Source organism: Rhipicephalus microplus, chromosome X (genome assembly GCF_043290135.1).
Source record: "Rhipicephalus microplus isolate Deutch F79 chromosome X, USDA_Rmic, whole genome shotgun sequence".
Taxonomy (NCBI): Eukaryota; Metazoa; Arthropoda; class Arachnida; order Ixodida; family Ixodidae; genus Rhipicephalus; species Rhipicephalus microplus.
In genome coordinates, this window is record NC_134710.1 from 267941178 (window position 1) to 267961542 (window position 20365).

Consider the following 20365-nt stretch of genomic DNA (forward strand, 5'->3'; position numbering starts at 1 on the left):
TCTGCGCGCTGCGGGAAATTAGGCAGTTGCCAGCTCGTCCGCTTTCGTATGCCAATACTTACTTCATCCACCCGTACGTGTATCCGTAATAGCTGGTTTGTGTAGAGTCAACGGCAAGCGCGGCGCCTGCTCGGCCGCACACTGAAAACACTTCGCCGTCTCGTCGTGGTCGCCAAGGCCCTCGTCGCGCATACAGGAAGCCTGAATGCAGGAAAATCGGAGCGAGATAAAAGATAAAAATGAAAAGAAAAAGTGCTGGCTTCAGCCGCACGGCGTCGCTTTTTCTCGTGGGAAACAAAGCAAAAATGACTGACCACTCGCAAAGACACCGGCCTGCTTATCGCCCTCTCGCGGCACTGCGGCGAATTTCGTCCAACAAGGACGCGAGCGAGCAGTCCGAGACGCGGGAAACAGACAAATAAAAAAAAAGCGAGGAAACACGGGAATAACAAACGAACAAGCCCGGCGTAGCACGCGCTTCGTATAGCTAGCATGCACGGCCCGGCCTGAATGCGGTTAAACGGTCGCGTCGGTTAAAAACGACGATAAATCGGTTAGCATGACACTCGTACACTCCGTGCGCACGCGAAATGCCGCTTCCTGCGCGTCCCCGAGGCTATACGCGATTTGGCGCGCCGCAATAAACACGCCCGTTTTCTGCGAGATTTAGAGTTGCTCGCCCAAATTCCGACCGGATAAGGCGATTTGGGGTGGGGGGGGGGGGGGGCTTCCTAAACGGATTTGCGAATTCACTTGGCTATCGCTGTATTCTTGGCTGCGATGAATAGAGACTCGAGACGCGAGCACCGTATTCGATTAACGACCGTGTAAATTGTCGATGGTCTCAAATAAAGCGTTTGGCATGGTTTTTTGGTGAGAAAACATGCAGCAGTTCTTGCAAGTGTTTCCTTTTAATCGTTTTTTCGGTTAGGCAAGCTGGCCATACACTAGTCGGAGCTCCAGACAGAGGCCTCAGTGACACCGTAGGTGCGCGACATTCCTGCAATAATATAATAATATCTGAGGTTTAACCCCCTTCCTTCCAATAAAGAAAACAGCAATATGATTATCAGAGATGCCCGTAGGGGAGGGCTCCGGAAATTTCGACCACCTGGTGTTATTTTTTAGGTGCACCGAAATCTAAGTACACGGGCCTATATATAATGTTTTCACCTTTATAGAAAATGCAGCCGCCGCAGCCGGGGTTTGATCCCACGACCTACGGGTTAAGAGTCGTGTGCCGTAACCGCTACTAGGCCACCGCGGCAAGACCGTGACGTTCCAGTCACGCTATTTGAAGGATATTTGAAGTATTAGGGTAAAAAAAAAAGATTACGACGTTTACTATACGTGTTATATATACGCCATTTGAAGGATATTTGAAGTAATAGGGTACAAAAAAAAAAGATAACGACGTTTACTATACGCGTTATATATAGTAGTGTCACGCTCAAGCAAATGCTGAGTGTTTCTTTCCCGGTATTTCGGTATGCAGGGCGTGCACTTACACCTGGTCGGGAAACACTTGTGCGTTGTCGCCGTTACTGTGAGGCCGTTTTTTTTTTTTTTTGAGCATATCCGCAAAACGCTGCAGTGTGCAACTTTTTGTAGACCTCATCACGTAGAAGAAGCGAAAAATGTTTGATATACATGTGGTACATGTGCACACACCTCGCAGAAATAACGGAACAAATCTTTGTGTTTCAAGAACTTGATAAATGTCACGAACAGTGATGCAGTTGGACGAGACACGAAGCACAAAGTGCTGCAGTACGTGCATGGGGACCGTGCCTCGGTTACAGGAGAATCAAAGATTCTGTGTGTGTTTCTCCTGTAAAGCGAAGCAGTGGCGCTGTTTAAACGTATGTGTCTGATAATATGCGTGAAGGTTTTCTTGTGCGGCATTAATTGGATCGAAACATTTCGCAGTCGCTGTCAAATCACCGCCTTTCGAGAGATGAAAAAAGGACACTACAGTTTGTGAAAGTTGGACTCTCATTGCTGAAGCTTAAACATATTTATTAGACTGCGCGAAGGATGGAGAAAGAGAAACAAAATCACAGCATATCCACGGGGTGAATGACGATGAGTGGGCGAAGCTCCTGAGGGGAAATCATAAAACCGTGACTGTTCAGTGAAAGTTCTCTCACTACATCATCAAAAAAGACGTGAGAAACACTGTGTGTGTATATATACTCGCGCTGCAGCACGGCGATGGCATGAACGCGGAGTAGTTCTTGCTAGAAGATATTGTGACTAGACTGTTTGAGAACCACAATCTGTCGCACGCACTGCAACTGTGCCCGAACGTAACGTCTAGAAAGTCTCGCTTAAACCGCGCGTCGGCACCTCGGGGCTGAGCTCGCCTGATGCGTTTTGCAGACGCCTCACGAGCTCTCCCTGCATCGGGGTCTGCCTGCCGATACGCGCGCTTTCTCGCCGCTTCCCGTTCTCTGACGTTTTGGAGATCCTCTTCGCGCCGCAGCCGTGCCGCTTCGCGTATACGGCAAGGTCCTCGCGCCGTTGCCGTGACGCTTGGGCCTCTCGTTCTCGAACGCTGGGATCTTGGCGGCGGCGGCGCGCAGCTTCACGGAGCGCTTCTGCCTCGTGGTCTCGCACGTCGGGATTCTGTCTGCGAGCACGCGCTGCCGCCGCTCTGCGGCCTTATCCATCGGGCAACTACCAGCGCGCGCCAACAGCGGACAGATTTTATTACAAACTAGAGGTGGCTACATACATACGGTGAGGATGGACAGAACCACGCATTAAGGAGCTTCGCCCCTAAAAAGGGGGTGCGGGTTGAGCAGGGCAAAGCACCGTCTTGTTGTCGCTTGTTTTGTCAGTCTCCTCTCTTCGCGCTCTCGAGTATAATAACATCATTACAACAACTCGTCAAGCTGTTCCTAGCTGTTCCTGCAACTACCGGACTTGGCCGCTAGTCTCTGTATCGTTCCAAACAGAATTTTCACTCCCGAATTTCTTTTGATTTTCTCAAGTTCATATGTGAACTGCACTAGCCAATCCAGAATCATTGAAAATAAGAATGAGAAACAAGACAACGTCCACGCCATCCATTAAACATGAAAAGAAGGCGTGAAAGAATAGTGAACACCAAGAGAACGCACTTATTCGTTGTCGCTACGTGTACAAACATAAAAAATACTGATTGAAAGACCCCCCTACAGTCTACAGCATTTTCACCTCCATCGAGAATGCCGCCACCGCAGCCGGGATTCGATCCCTCAACCTGCGGTTCAGCATCCGAGTACCTTAGCCACTAGACCACCGCGGCCGGGCAATGCCGAAACTTTAGTACACGTGTGCGCATTTTTTTTAATACTGCGGTGATCAGGTGTGCTTTCACACAAAAGTGAGATATCATTCTTCTAACAATCCAAGATGGCGGCCGCCCTTGAGTCGCAAATAAAATGGCCAATGGGCTCCGCAGGGGCATGCGCTGCCGGTGTTGCGTACGTGGTGCGTCTCGTACACAGTCTCCCTTGCTTCCGATACGCGCCGCCAGTTGCAATCACGCGACGATGAAAGCGCTCGCGGGTTCAGTTGTGACAGGCGGGCGGAGATGTCAACAAAGGCCGACCTGTTGGCCCACCGCGTCGCTTATACACGTCGGCCCCGGAAAATGATCGGTGATGCGGGCTACCGCAAAAAGGTCGCGCTTTCGCAAACCACGATGACTCACGCCCGCAACCGATCCGAGAGGGAGGGAACATAAAAGTGGTCAAGAACAAAAAGAATTGGAACGGAAGAGGGGGGAGGGGTGGAGGGTGTTTGGAGTAGAAGCAACAAGAAAATAAATAATCACACTTAATAGCGGTGCAGAGCGAGAGCGAAACGAATCGACATGGGTGATCGGTGCATGCGCACGTGTGGGAGTCCAAAGCGTGTGTCCCACATATCGGACTTGTCCATTGTCACAACGGCGCGGCAATGCATGGGCTAGGCCGATGCGACGGTGCGGCAGATGCATGTCGGTTCTTTTCTTCTTTCTTTGTTTCGTTTTTTTCAAGGTCTCCGTGTATGCAGATGCATGCGGCATTGCTCAGATTATTCCTGTAGAGGCTGGCTTTTTTTCGGCGATATGCGCATAAGGAATTCCGTGGCTCCCGACGCCATTTGTTGATTTTTTTTTTTCTTGTCGCGCGCGCAGTTACGAAACGCCTCTCGCAGAGCGATGAAGCCGAACAACTTTAATCCTCGTAAAAGCCTTATTTTTTGTTTCAAGAAAGTGTTGTTATATTAGCTTGATGGGGCATGACTGCGAACTGCAGCTTGTTTGTAGGAAAAAAACGCGCTACTAACAGGTACAAGACATCTCTCCCTCTCTCTCTCGTTTTGACAACACAAATTTTGAAAGTTGTTTTCGAATTATCTTGGCAACTTATATAGCATCATGAGTAGCGAATTTCTGTTTTAAGCTCACGACAGGGGATTCGGTGTCGATGTCACCTGATCTACGTGCCAGCTCTGCGAGATGTACTAAACAACGTGCATCCGCATTCCATTTGCAGGTTGTTTTGGCGGTATTGCTATCGCCTGTCGCAGTAACGGTAATAGACGCTTAGCATAACATCACGTAATGCTCGAACGCTCTGCTGAAACATTGCCCCGCTGCGGTGGTCCAGTGGCTAAGGCACTCGGCTGCTGACCTGCAGGTCGCGGGATCAAATCCCGGCTGCGACAGCTGCATTTCCGATGGAGGCGGAAATGTTGTAGGCCCGTGTGCTCAGATTTGTGTGCACGTTAAAGAACCCCAGGTGGTCGAAATTTCCGGAGCCTTCCACTACGGCGTCCAGATCCAGACATATGTACCGCTCTATCTGTTTGGGAGTCAACGTTCCAGTGACCTGCCACAGATGTCGGTGTATAGGGCAAATGGGCTGCGGCTTTTACGAGCGAATAATGCAGAAATCGCACGAGAGAACAGGTGTAGCGCGTGAAGAATCCACTGACCCGTCACTGTGGGCGCCCTACTCGGTGTCACAAGGCCTTCCCACCTCACGCTGTACAGCCACGAGCGTTTCTGTATCGCGCGCATGGCAGCTGACCTTCGAATTTGATGAAACGTCTTCTTCGTCCCTAACTCGCCAAGCGCACGCTGTTCCCAGCGCAACGTGTTTCGCCTCTGGTGCCACCGAAGTGCTGCGCAAACCCTGAATGCGCCGCGGAGGTCATTGGGTCTTTGATAAACGGAAGTATAATAGGAAAGTGGGGCGCGGGGCATTGTTTTTTTTTTCTCCACCTTTATAACAATGTTATTATCCGAGTCGCGCGTGACCGCCCTGTGTGTGCGCTAGCCGCTGACGGCGCGCGTTTCGGGCCGTGGGGCGTTTCCCTTTTAACTCATTAGACACAACGGCGCTCCTTGCGTCAGCATTGTCAAGGACCCTTATTACGTGCTGCCGCCACGGAGGGCACTTGATGAACGACCTGCGCCCCCTCACCCCTTCTTTTCCACAACTGCAATAAGGAGGCCGCTCGAGCTCATGAATGACTGTTCATCTTGCAGCCTATTCTCTGCCCGGAACTTCGAAGTTTGTCCCGCGGACAACTGCCTCTATTGTGCACGCACTCCCAATGGGGTGCTTTCGCGTTCAAGCATGACTGATACGCACGAGAGTCTTTTGTGTCCCAATCTGGGGCACCACATTGGTCGTTTGCCCATGGAAGACAGAAACAAAGTTTATATAGGATTCGATTGATGATTGATATGTGGGGTTTAACGTCCAAAAATCGCCATGAGATTATGGGGGGACGCCGTAGTGGAGGGCTCCGAAAATTTTGACCACCTTTTTTTTTTTTTTTTCAACTTGCATCCAAATCTGAGCAGATGAGCCTACAGCATTCTCGCTTCCAACGAAAATGCAGCAGCTGCAGACGGGATTCGATCCCGCGACCTACGAGTCAGCAGCCGAGTACTTTAGCCACTATAGACCACCACGGCGGGGCTATTATTGGCAAGTTAACTGGCAGACTTACTTCGGACACGTCGCCTGATGGTTTCACAGTTTTTAAGAATACTAGCGTTCCGTTTTCTTGTTTTTATTGAGGAACGACTGATCCGCGCGTAATTTTTCACATTGAAAGGCATATATATGCCTACACTAAGGTGTTTTTTTTTAAAAAATACAGAACATTTCATAAAAATTCCGTCAGTAAGGCTCCTGTAGTTTTCGTGCACAAACTTTGGGTTGAGGCAAAAATACTTTTCCGCAACAAAAATGATAGTTGCGTTACTAATTTAAGAAAGCTTGTCAATTAACCTAACAATTATTGACTTCACGGCAGTCGTTTATCTTCAAGCGTTGCACTGCGTGCCAATTTACGGGAAACCCATTTTTTAGACATCATGAAAGTTGCCTAACTCAAAAAAATCAATAACCGAAGGGTGATATTGAAATTGACCGGACGCTAAAGAAAACGCGTACTCTCTGTTACTTAAGTCCGGAACTACACCCGTGACAAGGGAGGAAATTTATATCAAGGCGCGTCGAAGCGGCATCTGGTTAGAAAAGAAAAAGAATGCCAGAGAATTGTGAAATACACGAGAGCTTATTCTTTTTGTGGGATGTAGGGTGTTCACCAGTTTCTCGAGCTATAAATGAACAGGTGCGAAATTGATTGATTTGTGGGGTTTAACGTCCCAAAACCACCATTTGATTATGAGAGACGCCGTAGTGGAGGGCTGCGGAAATTTCGACCACCTGGGGTTCTTTAACGTGCACCCAAATCTGAGTACACGGGCCTACAACATTTCCGCCTCCATCGGAAATGCAGCCGCCACAACCGGGATTTGATCCCGCGACCTGCGGGTCAGCAGCCGAGTACCTTAGCCACTAGACCACCGTGGCGGGGCGAACAGGCGCGAAAAACCGCTTCGTCTGTATCTAAGAAAAAGCGACGTGTAGTGGCTGCCCTGAGTTTCATAATGCACAGAAAAGGAGAAAGGCTGATATTGCAGTTTTATTTGAGCACAGCTTGAAACACAGATGAACGCCAAACACGTACCATGCACACGCAATCGTAAGATGATCCGTTGGTGCAAGCGAGGTGACTTGCCCGTTTTCATGACGCGTTCACATTCTCATTTCATCGCTTCTTTGTCACGGGAAGTTCCTGTCTGACGTAACAGAGTGGTCACATTTTGTGCGTGATTAGTTCCGATATGACCCTTAAAAATCTATAGTTAACATCTTGAATTACGTGCAACGTTGGCGCTTTCTCAAAAAAAAAAAAAACTGGTTTGCCATGAATTGTCATGCGCTGCAGGTCTCTAATAAGACAACTCTCATAAAGTGAGTAACTATGACTTCAATAACTAATTTTCGTCCATTCGTCGCAGCAGTGTAATTTCAGCGGCGGTAAAGTATGTGACTTTCAACTTAAAGTTAGAGTGCGAGAACAACCGCGGAGAGCATGTGTCACAGGACTTTTATAAAAATTTGCATTGCCTAAAAAAAAAAACCCCGCCCTGTGTACAGTTTATACGTATACAATTAAGGCCTTACAAAAAATGGAAAGTGGCAGGGCTGAAGCTACGAAGCAGTCTACGAGCAGCTTGACGTCTACATGGAAAGAACATATGCATAAAATGTGACGTTGCAATACGGGCTTGTTACAGATTACAATGCGTATTCGTACTGCTCATTGCAGGTTAATATCAGATGCATAATTTCAAACACAATGTACACATGACATATTCGCATTAAAATGCGACGGGGCCCTAGGCGTGACGCTAGAAAAGCGCATAGTGCATATGATAGTTAGGTAAGTTGACATCGGTCATTCGTTTATTGGTTGGTTGTTTCTCTTTCCCGCCATCTCTCTTTGCTGTTCGGGCGGAAACTTATTTTTTTCTTTTCAATCATTATGCTGTCAAGAATGCGCAGCCCGGAGGCATACGCGCGCTGCCAGCGGGAATCAAATGCGTAGAATGTGCCCTGCACTACATATCAGTTTCGCTTCGGATGACCTGCCATCCGAGTAACCTGAATTCGGCGTGAGCAACGGTAGAGCGGCGTGAGAAAAAAAGCTGGCAATGATACCTCGCTGCACGAACAGAACTCCTGCTTGACGTCTCTTGTATCGGTAAACGAAATGACAGCTGCAGCGATTGAAATGAGAGGCGTATTCCTGTTCGGTCAACGCAAGAAAGCGAAGTTCCGAGGAGAGTCTCGATATTTGATCGGAGATAGTGAAGGGTGCTTTATCAAGCTATCTTCCTCCGCGAGGCATCTCGACGACGTTTCGCATTCCGCATTTAGAAGCGAGCACGCCGCGGTCTTTCGGGAAGGGCAAATAAAGCCAAGGACGAAGAAGCACTACTTTGCGGCCTCTTCAGAGAGACAAGCAGCGCTGGGTTCTTCCTATAATCGAACTGAACGCGCGTTTTGTACTCTTGAGCACGCTTGACTGCCGGAAGCGCTTTTTAAAAGTCGTATCCGACTGTCAGCACTGGCTCACGTTTAGCGACGTTGAGAGCTTTGTGTACGGAGCCATATATTTAACGCGCATCTACCATGTACTGCGCCCGAGGAGTGCGTATACTGTGGTGAGCCTCTAGCAAGCTCAATTCGAAACCGTCTCGTGTCGCAGCCTTGTTCTGCCTGCCACGGTAGCATGAGGAAAACATTGTCTACACTATGCCTAGCGCTTGGCGGAACCTTGGTCGTTGCAGCGCTGACAACCTGCGCGTTCTGTCTACCTGCGCAGCAGCCCGCCTGCGTATAAGTACGAAGCAACTCACGCGAGGCTCTTCAAAATGCTGGAGGCGTTAAGAAGGACTCTGCCGTGTGTGCTGGCGTTGGCCGAGTGTTCGCTCGCTGTTTGCGCGACTGACCGCGATCCGCTCGAGGGTCGTCTCCGGCGCGGTCCTTTTTACGCTGTTTGTTTCGACTGCCTTTCTTGTTGCGAGAATCTGCATGCCGCGGAACCAGTGCCTCTGTATTTCTGACATTTTCTTTCGCCTTTTGTTTTGTGCAGGTAAGTTGGAGCCGCCATCCACGGCCTTCGTTGCCCTTACGTGATGTCCTGTCGGTGAGTGCGCTTGGCGTGGAGAGCAACTGGCTCTCGACGCTTCGTGTACGGTTCCGCAGCCCACCGGGATCACACGGTCCCTTTTGATCGCTGTATGGCCTGATCTGGACAAAGTTTTCATGATCTCTATATTGGCTTTTTTTGAAGCAAACTGCGAAAGGTAACTGTCGACAAATGGGATCCTGATCGGGCTTAACCGCTATCAACAGTGCACCGTGGAACACCAGTATACGATAGTTTACACGTATACCGGGCTATAATTTCGCAATCTACATGCTATTCTCTTTTCAGTGAGCCTGCCACCTTTAACTGCAGCGCACACCCGGAAGGCTTGAGTGCAGGACCTTGTCTTTAATGTGAGACAAGGGTTCCATGGTAGCATTTGTTTAACATGTTTCTCTACTTGAGCGCTAACCTCAGTTATACGTGGACATTTCTTCAATTAGATATAAGGACAACGGACAGGCGCACGGATCATGCGTCGTGAGAACGACGACTGTCACGTAAAACACAATGGATCACAACGCCTTCAACTGAAGTCATTTGTTGTTTCGAAGAGTGATAAAAAAAGCAAACATTGCGTACACTAACGCCACGTCCATTACTCTTTCTCATGAAAATGCACGTCTTCCAATATGCACGGAAGTCAGCGTGTTCGTGCAGAGTGATGAACGGTGTTTCGTAACTCATCGGGTGTCCTCGCTCGTCGAGTTCTTGCCGATGAAGTGAGCACTCAATAAAGAGGAAGGTTGCGTTCGCCACCTAGCGGGTGGTATGGTCAAGTGGAGCATTGAGTGGCGTCTCTCGAGGATGCGCAACGGAGCACAAGGACAAGAGGTGCGCGGGCGGCACGCGACTGCTGCGCACACACGTGTCCTCGTTGAAACGCAGGGAAGCGGATTGTGTTCATGGTGCGAGTGTGCCAACGCTGCAGCGTGCACCATTCAGCACTATATCACCGGATGCCTCCGTGACTGACATGTGCTGATGCGGAAACAATGTTGACGGTTAAAATACAAGACAAACATTTTTGGCCAGCTTAGCGTATAGAGTGAATCGGAACATAAAGCATTAAGATAGTGTTGATTTATTAAAAAATGCTCTCAAAGTACGAACAAACGGTATGAGGAAAGTTATAATTACATACAGCGCTTTATTTTTCTAAGCTGAAGGCTATTCTACTATGTCGCATTTGCTCACTCTTAAAAATAACTGTGTTTGAACATCTGCGTTATGGACAGCCTACATTCTCTATAAGTGGAGTTATATCACCGCCAACTCTAAAAGCTGCCCTATATGGCTTGGTGGTGTTGTGCATTAAAAACAAAAACACTCTCATGAGTCCCCCCGACAAACCAGGGGCGTAGTTGTGCTTCTTCTTTTCAGTGTTATGCAACAAATTGTAATGAAAAGTTGTGGTCACGCGTCGACCTTGTCGTGCCGTTTTCGTTTAACACGGAGCAAGTTGGCTGCGCAACAAAGCTAGCCGCCCCGCCCAAAACGAGCCAACGCCGTTGATAAAGGTAGACGGATGCATGCATGCTTCGCTTGTGCGTGCGGTTCTGTAACTTCTTTTGTAGTATTGGCGTATATACGCATCAAGTTAGCGTGACGCTAACTTGATGCGTACGCGAAAAAAACACGGTGTCGTTGCTTCGTTGCTACATTATAACAGCCATATACATATGGCTACCCGTCTCCGCACTTAGCATCGGATGAATAACTAGTGTGAGGGCTGGCCAGTCCGATCAGCATCATTTGAGCCGTGGAAAGACAGGGCAAAATCCCACAAGAACGCTGCAAGCACGCACTTTTTAGCTCCAGTCACTTGTGCTGCGCCCATATAGTTCAGTCCCTGTATTCATGAAACACACACACACACACACACACACACACACACACACACACACACACACACACACACACACACACACACACACACACACACACACGCACACACACACACACGCACACACACACACACACACACACACACACGCACGCACGCACGCACGCGCGCGCGCAAATAAAAATGAAAATATTTCTCGTTGTAGAACCGGTCGTACAGCAGGCGCCAACCAACATCGATAGTGCATGGTATTATTGGAGGCTGTCGGCGAACGAAAAGCTTTGTGAATGGGGCACTATGGAAGTATTGCATGCTCGGCAGTCATGCGCGCTCCGTAGTATACGACAGATCATGCATATGCCAGACGACTGCCGTTTCAACAAAGCCTTCTCATTGAACGACGGGCCGGAAGAGGCTGTCTCCGCGTAGAGAAGCGAGCTTTTGTGACTGCGCAGAGCTGAGTACGCTCGTCGCTCCGCCTTCTTTTTGGCACTTGCTGCTCCGTTTACAGTTGAACCTCATGCATTATCGCTGTTGGCCCGGGTCATCGTGGTATGCGTCTTCCCTATGCACACTCGATACGTTCCCGTGCCAGGGTCGAACGCGTTGCGAGCGATCACAGCGGTCTCTGTCTGCGCTTTATGGCAATTTTCACACCGTTCAGTTGGCACTGGTCCCATTAGGCTTAAAAAACAAAAGACAGAGGAACAAGGTCTGACATGCCGTGCATCTTTGTAGAAGTGTCTTTGGTGTTTGGCGGTTTACTTATTTGTCGGCATGCCCGCGTCAGCCACGAATCAAGCAGTGCCCATGCACGCGCATTAATTTCGAATTAGCTCTGCGAATCGAAGCTAGGCATAGTTGAGGTGTTTACTGGGAAGCGAAGCATGGCAAGCGAATGAGAAGGCGATGCGCACGGGGTCTCTTTACATAACCTTATTGCGTTAGACTCTAAAGGGCGAAGCTCGAAAATCCTCCAAGTTTTTTTTGTATCTTGGTACTTTAAAGCACTTTCGTTAATCTGTATTTAACACAGCGAGATATACAGCACTGAAGCAGACTGCTATAGCAAGTGCTGCGTCCTTCGTGAACCTGCGGCGTCGCACGAACCAGGGTGCGTGTGTTCATCGCGTGGGAAGCTCGACTGGAGCACATGACCATAATGACGAAGGCAGCTCTTGACTCAGCCCACTTTTTGAAAACATGTGATGTGTAACTCTTCAACTGAAGCTAATGTATATCGAAGTCTTCAATTCACTGACTGGAATGCTCTCTCTCTCACGAAGTCTCTCTCTCACAGCTTGGTTGATCGAAACCTAAACTTCTTCACTCAATATACAACTCCTCGTACAACTCTTCGCATGCTACCACGTGCAAAAGCCTCACTTTCGAGATCACTCAGCTTCGAAGTAATAGCCATCAGGCTCACAGTCATTTTAAATCCATGGTTTCAAGGGCGCACCAGTTGAATACAGATTCTCAAGTTTCATTTGCCTCTGTAGTCTGTAGTTAGGAGTTGACGGACCAAAACATCGAAACCGCTCAACATATTGGAAGGTATAAACGGCGTTATGTCGCCATTTTGGGCTATACTAGGCTAAACTTGATTATGTGTCAATCAATCAACGAATATGCTATATGTTACGAGGGCTGTGACTCATCCACGTAGAACAATTCTATAAGCGACAGGAACTGCTCTGTGCGTGATGTTTAGCTAGGCGAATAACGGCGAACAACTTCTTCGCGAAGCGCATTAAGACCTGTACTCACTCTTCCATCCTAGTATTACTTGTACCGCCGCTCTCGCAAATCCTAGTACCGCCCATGCGTGTTCCAACATTTCTCTCTAATGGTCCTCCTTGAGACACTGTCCAGCAGACACTTCGCGCGATTTTCTTGCAAGGCCGCGGAACTAATGAAAGAAGCGAGCTAAAAACCTCGCGTTATATACGACGTTTCGCCTAAATGTCGTCGAACACTCGATCGCTGCTGCACGTATATGCGATGCTAAGTGCCGTCGCGTGCCAAATGACCAAAACCCGTACGACAGGCCGCCGATACGAAGGAAGGCTCGCAGGATCTTCTCCTTTGATCCCCACTCCGTTCCGTCATACGTTCAGTGGTTTTCCCACGAACAGCTGGCGCCGCAAGTGCAAGTCACGCTGAACCGTCTCGGAAACGCACGGGCCAAGGTTGCCTAGGAATGAAAAGCTGCTTCAAGTGGAGTGCGCGAATCCCACACTCCCGCCAGCACGTCCGCCGTGACCGAGAGCCTTGCTTGCATATGTGTGCTACCGCGCGACGAGTGGGTTAACGCGGACATGGCCGCGGGGGACAGGCTGCTCCTTTTGTCTGCGTTGTGTTGTTTCTCTGGGTGATCCTTCAACCGCTGCTGTTAGCCGCAGAGATGAAGTAGGCTGCAGAGGCATTCTGCAGAGCCCTGCTTGGGGGCGCCAAGGTCGTCGTGGCTTCGGTGCGCCGCCACGTGTGCAGCCGTACTTATGCGGCCGCGGCATTACGCGGCCATTGTTTAGTTAGGCGTCTGCAAAGAACCAACAAAACGGACAACTGTTTGAAGTGTATAGTTGCCTGCTCTTGCAGAATCGGGTACACGGCACGAGTGAACCGCGAGCATACATGTGCAGCAGCGCAAACAACACAGATGGAGGCACGCAACTGTGTCGTTTGCGCATTTTTAACCACAAAGAAACCACATCAACTAGCTAAGTTGTCGGCCTTGTTATTTACAGCCTCTACAATTACTGTGCCAGCCTACATTGACGCGCAGTAGGAAGTTCTTCAGCTTATCATAAGAGGTAATTAAATGGGCGTTGTCCCGCCAGCAGGCGCACACATCGCTGCCGTCATCGAATACACACACACACACACACATATATATATATATATATATATATATATATGTGTGTGTGTGTGTGTGTGTGTGTGTGTGTGTGTGTGTGTGTGTGTGTGTGTGTGTGTGTGTGTGTTTGACACAGTATAATGAGATCTGACAGACAATAATGCTGAGGTAAGTATAGGGGAAGTAATTAGACTGAATTGTAGTGTAACTGTGAAGAAAGAAAAGTGGGTGGTGAAAAGATAACTTGCCGTGGGCATATATATAATGCTCAAACGCCAGGAAATATTATCGGAAAACTGGAGTGTTATTTTGTTCCTGATAAGTATTTCTCGAGGTTGTATACGTTGTTTGCCATTGCGAACATCGGGTATCATCGGATATTTTCGTGCATGGAATGAAATGGAAAGTGATGTAAGGAGTTGTATTCTTTGGTGTGCAACAGCAATGTAAATACACGGTCATATAGGATTCGCAGATGTCTGCATGTTCTATAGGGCTTCCGTGATTTCTGGTTGAGGTGCCCGTTGCATTGATTGCGCCATTTTGCTTGCGTCAAAGTCACGGTGGCGCGAGGAGGAGTAAGTAGCATGTGCTTCGCGTCTCCGATGAGCTGCAGCGCTGTACGCGTAGTACAGGTATATGTGCCGACCTGTTAGGCTGGCCGCACTGTCAAGAGGAGCCAGTTCAGCGATCTCATGCTGTGCACGTTCTCGGGCATTCCTCCATGCATTCCTCTTGGTCCGCGCATCAGTCGAGAGGGAAAGTTTGCGTGTGTATGCACGCAGTAACACGTGGTGCACGTGCCCCGGCCGCTTCACGACGGCGCCTAGTCTCTCTCGCGTCTTTATCGACGTCCCAAAGCCCGAGCGTGTCTCATATACGAGCCGAGGCCTTTGCGAATCTGGTTCACCGCCACGGCACTGATGTACGTGACTGATGGCCGCGCGTGGGGCCCCCCGCATCGGTGATACGCCGAGCGCCGCGTTTCACAACATTGTTGAGTCACGACACCTGTGCGCTGGTCCGCATCATATCCGTATATATGACCCGTTGGTCGGGCGCTAGCCGAAACCCGCAAAAGTCTGTATTCTTATCGTCGCTCTTGCAGGGCCTTCCGGGCGGGTGAGGCTCTCGATTCACATTTATTCCACTCCACTTGTGTGCCAGCTACCCCTTCTCCTCCTTTATCTGGTTTCTCAACTGTGTTCCTGACACCCTCATTATAGCACTCGCGGCAGCAGCGGTGGTGGCAGCGGTAATATCGGGCAGGCCTGATTTGCATGCTGCACAGTATTCGTCCCGCCGTCGCTCTGTGCCACTCAGCGGTCCGCGAGCAGCCAAGCGGAGCATAGAGGCTGTGGCAGTTCCTTCTGCCGGCTCCGTCGTGGGCGCCCAGAGAGACAGGGCGCCGTTCTCTTGCCACTGTGTGGCCGCCGTAAACTGGGTGTCTGCGACCGCCTCGCTGCAAAGAGTGCCTTTAGACAGTCTGCAGTCGTTTGTCGCTCTTTTGCATCCACGTGTGTCTTCACGTGCGTGCGTGCGTGCGTGCGTGCGTGCGTGTGTGTGTGTGTGTGTGTGTGTGTGTGTGTGTGTGTGTGTGTGTGTGTGTGTGTATGTGTGTGTGTGTGTGCGTGCACGCGCGCCAGTACGAAACTGTGTCAGCAACTCTGCAAACGGACGGGTTTTCGAGCATCGCAGCTCCCGTGCTTGCTTGTTCCCACACTTTTGAAATGAATCCATGCGTAATACTTACTGAGGTCTAGCTTGTTATAGGCCTCTCACGTCCGTGTACGCGCATGCCATCTGCGCCAAACATCCAAGCACATTGACCGAAACGTGCGTAGTAACTCTTTGCCAGCTCAGCTAAGCCGTTTTACCACTGAGCCACGTAGGACGCCAGGACACGATTCTCTCGCTGGGACGCAGAAAGCGTGCGCCTTGGCTCGAACGTGTACTCAGCGAGCCTCTCAGCGTGACAACCGTGACGACGAGAGTTCGCAATCGGCATCGAAAGAATTTCATGCAATAATTCAGAAGTATATGCTGCAGCACAAAAAATATCCCCTACCGCACAACACGTAGACCAAGCTGTACGACGGCATATTTCTTTATACACAATACGAACAGCAATGCTCAGACTGCGTTTTTTGGAATAAACTGCATTGTTGAAAATTAACGCTGTGCGCGCGCGCGCGCGCGCGCGCGTGTGTGTGTGTGTGTGTGTGTGTGTGTGTGTGTGTGTGTGTGTGTGTGTGTGTGTGTGTGTGTGTGTGTGTGTGTGTGTGTGTGTGTGTGTGTGTGTGTGTGTGTGTGTGTGTGTGTGTGTGTTTATAGCCTGTGATCTTACGCCAGAATGCAAACGGAGAGGAAATGCGAGCTGAACCGGAAACATTCCACGAGGTGAATTTATTCAAAGATGCAACGTGACTGTTCCACTTCCAATTTGCAAACAGCAACTCCACTTTTTGGCGCCACATTGGTTTTAACATTGTACCAGTGCGCTCGGCTCATGAACAACTCTATATTATTCATTAACGGTGCAGCATTTTCAGGATACCAGTACTCATTTAAGACAACTGAAATAGCGTGCAATGGTCGTAAATTTAGTCACTTCTGATAGCGATACTTTGATACGTTCGTGCGGGAGTGTTTTCTTTCTCTTGCTGTCTCGCGCACCGTCTTCCTGCTCTACCAGTCCCGACCCTCACCATCGTAATAATGTGTCGCTGCCTTTGACGAGTTTCTTCTGTTCCGTGCTATCAGCTACGCTTCATCAACTTCCTGGAGTCAAGATCTTCCTCAACTGTGCCCTGCAAGCTGTCCTTATAGCCCGACCTCGTTTCATCCTGCCGCTCGCTCGACTGATCGTTTGTTTCCAATTGATCAAAACGCTTATCCTTCGTGCCAAAATCCTGATTACATGGCGTGACTGTCTTTCATATTGAATCTTGCTCCGATGATCACAAATTTTGTATCGTGCAAAAACGGACTCAATCAGAGGTATATATATATATATATATATATATATATATATATATATATATATATATATATATATATATATATATATATATATATATATATATATATATATATATATATATATATATATATATATATATATATATATATATATTCCTGCCGCTGCGTCAATCTATAGCTCAGCATTCATACTTGCCCAACTCTGATTGTTCCATTTCTAGACTTCCGCGTTGGACGCGTTGCTAAGCCGTGTGGTGTTGGCAATAACTGACAAAGACATACCGTTAAGACGTTATATATAGTGACTTACAAATCGGCCGACAGGTATTTATGGCATCTATTAAAGGTGTTCGCCGAAAATACTTGGGGAATCGTCCACAAGCGATTTTATTCGCTTTCTGTGGAGCAGCTTGTAATACCAGCAACACAATTAAAACAAGTTTACGCATGACACAAATTGTTCAGGCACAGGCTTTTCTGATATGTGTTGGCCTAGTACTTTAATGGCTAGGTAACTTTTGCTATTGCTAAAGACCACCTCATCGCACATCTGAGTCGCCTGAGTTTAAGAACTGAGTGCACACAATTACATAGATACATAACTGTATAAGGCATCTTTCTCAGTCTCCCCGTCCCAACCAATCTAGCATCTCAGCCTGCTGGCAGACCACGTACCTTTTCATGCCGAGCGGTATTCATGCACAATAAATCAGTGAATATAACCTTGTTTCACGCTTGCATCCTTCTTTGAGCCAAATATCAACCTGTCAATATCTGGAGCCCAGAAAAAAATATTCTGTCTGCTGACTCATTTATGAGAAGTACTGAAACAATATATATCCATTCCCTATGCAAAGTATTATTGTCTATAAATGCGCCAATTTTACATACCTTTGTTACAAAGCGCAGAGTGTTTTTTTTTTGAAAAATTAGAAGGTAGTAACGTGTTTAATTGTGAATTTGCGACGTAGTTCAATTAAATTGTAAACAAACATCGATTTCTGAAGAAGTCAGTCATGTACTTTCTGCATGCAATGAACTAGGTCCCAGGCTCTATACGCGTGTAATTTGCTATTGGTTATAATAATTTCCAGAAAAGTAAAGTGGTAATTTTCATGTCACTATCGTAATGCGACGCGTCGAATGACTCGTGAAACATGGCAGTGTCTTCAGAAAAGGTATTTTATGCAGCAATACGAGGGCATTTAGGTTAAATGAAGATGCATTGAATATGAAGGGGGCTCAGTTATTCCAAAGGTCACTGTATCTCGCTTTCTCTGGGTCACTAGTCCATAGAACAGGCCAAAACAAGTTGCGACCAGAAATGTATAAGGTTTTATTTTGAATTGCAGAGGCCATACACCGCATTAGGGAGAAATTACACCAAGTCATTCTTTAACGGCTATCAAGTTGCTGCGGCATTATTATCGCAAATAAACGTGCCAATCGTGCAAGCTGCCTGCTAGACCCTGCAGAAGAACCGCTAACTATCACTGTGCACAAACAAGAAATATCCGCAAGCATGCATGCCAATGTGCCTCATCGGAAAATAGAGAACCACGCTTCAAAAATATGCGGTTGTTTTCTCTTGGTCCAATCTCAAACGTTGTGGTTGCATCAAAGATTAGCCTAGGAGTAGTGGTGTTTTTGTTTGGACATAGGTTCGACGTCATTCTTACCAATGTCTACGCGATCCGCGTGGGGATGAACGATATCACTGAAGCTTCGAATAAGCAACTCGGCACGTTCTTAAGGAATCCCTGCAGTGGACAAAGACAGTCGGGTTAGGACGTGCTTGACAAGTTACACGACCAGCCCATGAAAAAAAAAGATAAATAAATCTAATGACATCCACGAGATGATCAGAAGACCATGCAAGTGCTACCTGCACTTTTTGTGCATCCTATACGCCCTTTCATTCTTCTCGAAAACTATACTTGCTGTGCAAGCTAAATGAAAACGAGAAAGGAGACAGGAAAGAGCGAAGTGTTGGGTACCCAGCCGTGCGTCTGAGCGTGGCTGAGTACCCAACACGTATGTCCAGTGCTTGTGAAAGCCTTCTTAAAAAATACAAGGGTGGTGGTTTAAATGTCAAAAAAAAAAAGAGAGAGAAGAGGCCCGTGTGTGTGTGATGCCGTACCTGCATAATGTATTTCACAATGTAAAAAAGCTTGCCAGTAGGTGCGGCATTGATGTAGCGTTTTCCACGCCTACAAAGTTAGGTCAGATATGTTTTTTAATTACCAAACAGAAAAAAGCAAATGCTAAAAAAAAGAATGCAGACGTATTCAATAGGTGCGTTTTTGCTGCTGTTTATCTGATCCTTTTGTCATGTGGGAGAGTGTGCATAGGGTAAACGGGGAGATGCCTCAACGAATGCATGCGTGAGCAGACTGGCTGTAAAGAAAAAAAAAATGGTGGTCACTTGGATCTTCACAGTAAGACATGTGGATGCACCGCCCTATTTGAGAATGTGTCAGTCATGGCTGAGGAACGTGAAAAGACTGAGAGGGAGATTACTGGAGCGTATTTTATTAGGTAATTAAAAGACAAATGCATAAGCATGCCCTCAATCTCACTTTCGGACAGGGAAGCAGTCTTCCGCCACGACCATGTTCAATGCTGTGGGTAACACATTGCAAGGTTTTCTTCTCCTTTTTTTGTTGACCTTTTAACTGCACTCCTTCCTCCTGTTTTATTTCCCATGTGATGCTAAGTGCTGTTTTTATAAAGTTTCATGTTTTTTACCTCTCTCGGCGTTGTGCTTCATCGTTTTCGCTCGTCTGTTGCTGGCTTAGTGTGATTTGAAAATTGTTGTTTTATTGTTTTAGACAGCGTCAAGCGCTATTTAAAAAGTTTTAAAAAGTCTTTACAGCATCTTTTCATGTGTTTACGTCATTGCAGATGCTTGGTGCAATAAAAAGGTAAAAAGAAAAAAGTTAATATATAAAATAGAAGTGTACACATTTTAGCAGTGCGTGACTACGCGGGTACAGGGGAAGACCGGGGGATAAACCGCAGCACTAGTGCTCAGCGTTGCAGTTTGTCCCCCCCCCCCCCCCTTCTTCTCTCGTGTCCGTGTCATGCGCTGTGTTGAAATGTGTTCAAGTACAGTCCCAAACTGGCCCAACTTTCAGTTTTTCGGAAGTGTACACTTTGTGAATACATATTTTAGATTGCGGCGTTCGTTGCATTTGAAGTGTTTTGTCACGGCTCTGTTTGCGGCACCTCTGCAAAATAAACAGTTTTGTGCGCAGCGCGGTAAAGCGCAGTGTGGCATGCCTGTATATTGGCTCCATGAAACGACAATAAACAGTTGGTAGTCTGCGCTCTTTCCCGTCTCCCTTCTAGTTTTCCTTCAGCTTGCGCATAAAGTCGAGTCTTCAAGTATGAACCAACTACTCTGCAAAGAAGTATTGCTTCCGTTCTTCTCCTTTGTTTGTTTGTTTTATTTTCTTTTTATTCGTCTCATCTTTTCACCTCCCCTGTTCCTGCAACTCAGTGCAGGGTAGCAAACCGAGTGCTCGCGTCTAGTTATATAGTCTCCCTACCTGTGCCATTTTATTTTCTGTGCCCTTCTGACTCAGGCATACGGCAGTTTCATTCAAAGAGTTGAAACA

The 20365-nt window shown here is 47.8% G+C and overlaps 2 protein-coding genes across 5 annotated transcripts in view; one reads left to right on the plus strand and one right to left on the minus strand.

The window, feature by feature from the left end:
* Positions 1-462, minus strand: part of LOC142776105 (uncharacterized) — a 48139-nt gene extending 47677 nt beyond the window's left edge. For all 4 annotated transcript variants that reach the window (XR_012887311.1, XR_012887310.1, XR_012887309.1 and 1 more), the window contains exon 1: positions 63-462. Coding sequence is in view for 1 of the 4 variants with exons in the window: in XM_075879082.1 (XP_075735197.1) it covers positions 63-67 (5 nt within the window). In the remaining 3 variants the exon portion in view is untranslated. The remainder of the gene's footprint in view (positions 1-62) is intronic.
* Positions 1-20365, plus strand: part of ko (Stork-head domain-containing protein knockout) — a 370856-nt gene that overhangs the window by 138291 nt on the left and 212200 nt on the right. The gene's annotated exons all lie outside the window — the stretch shown is intronic.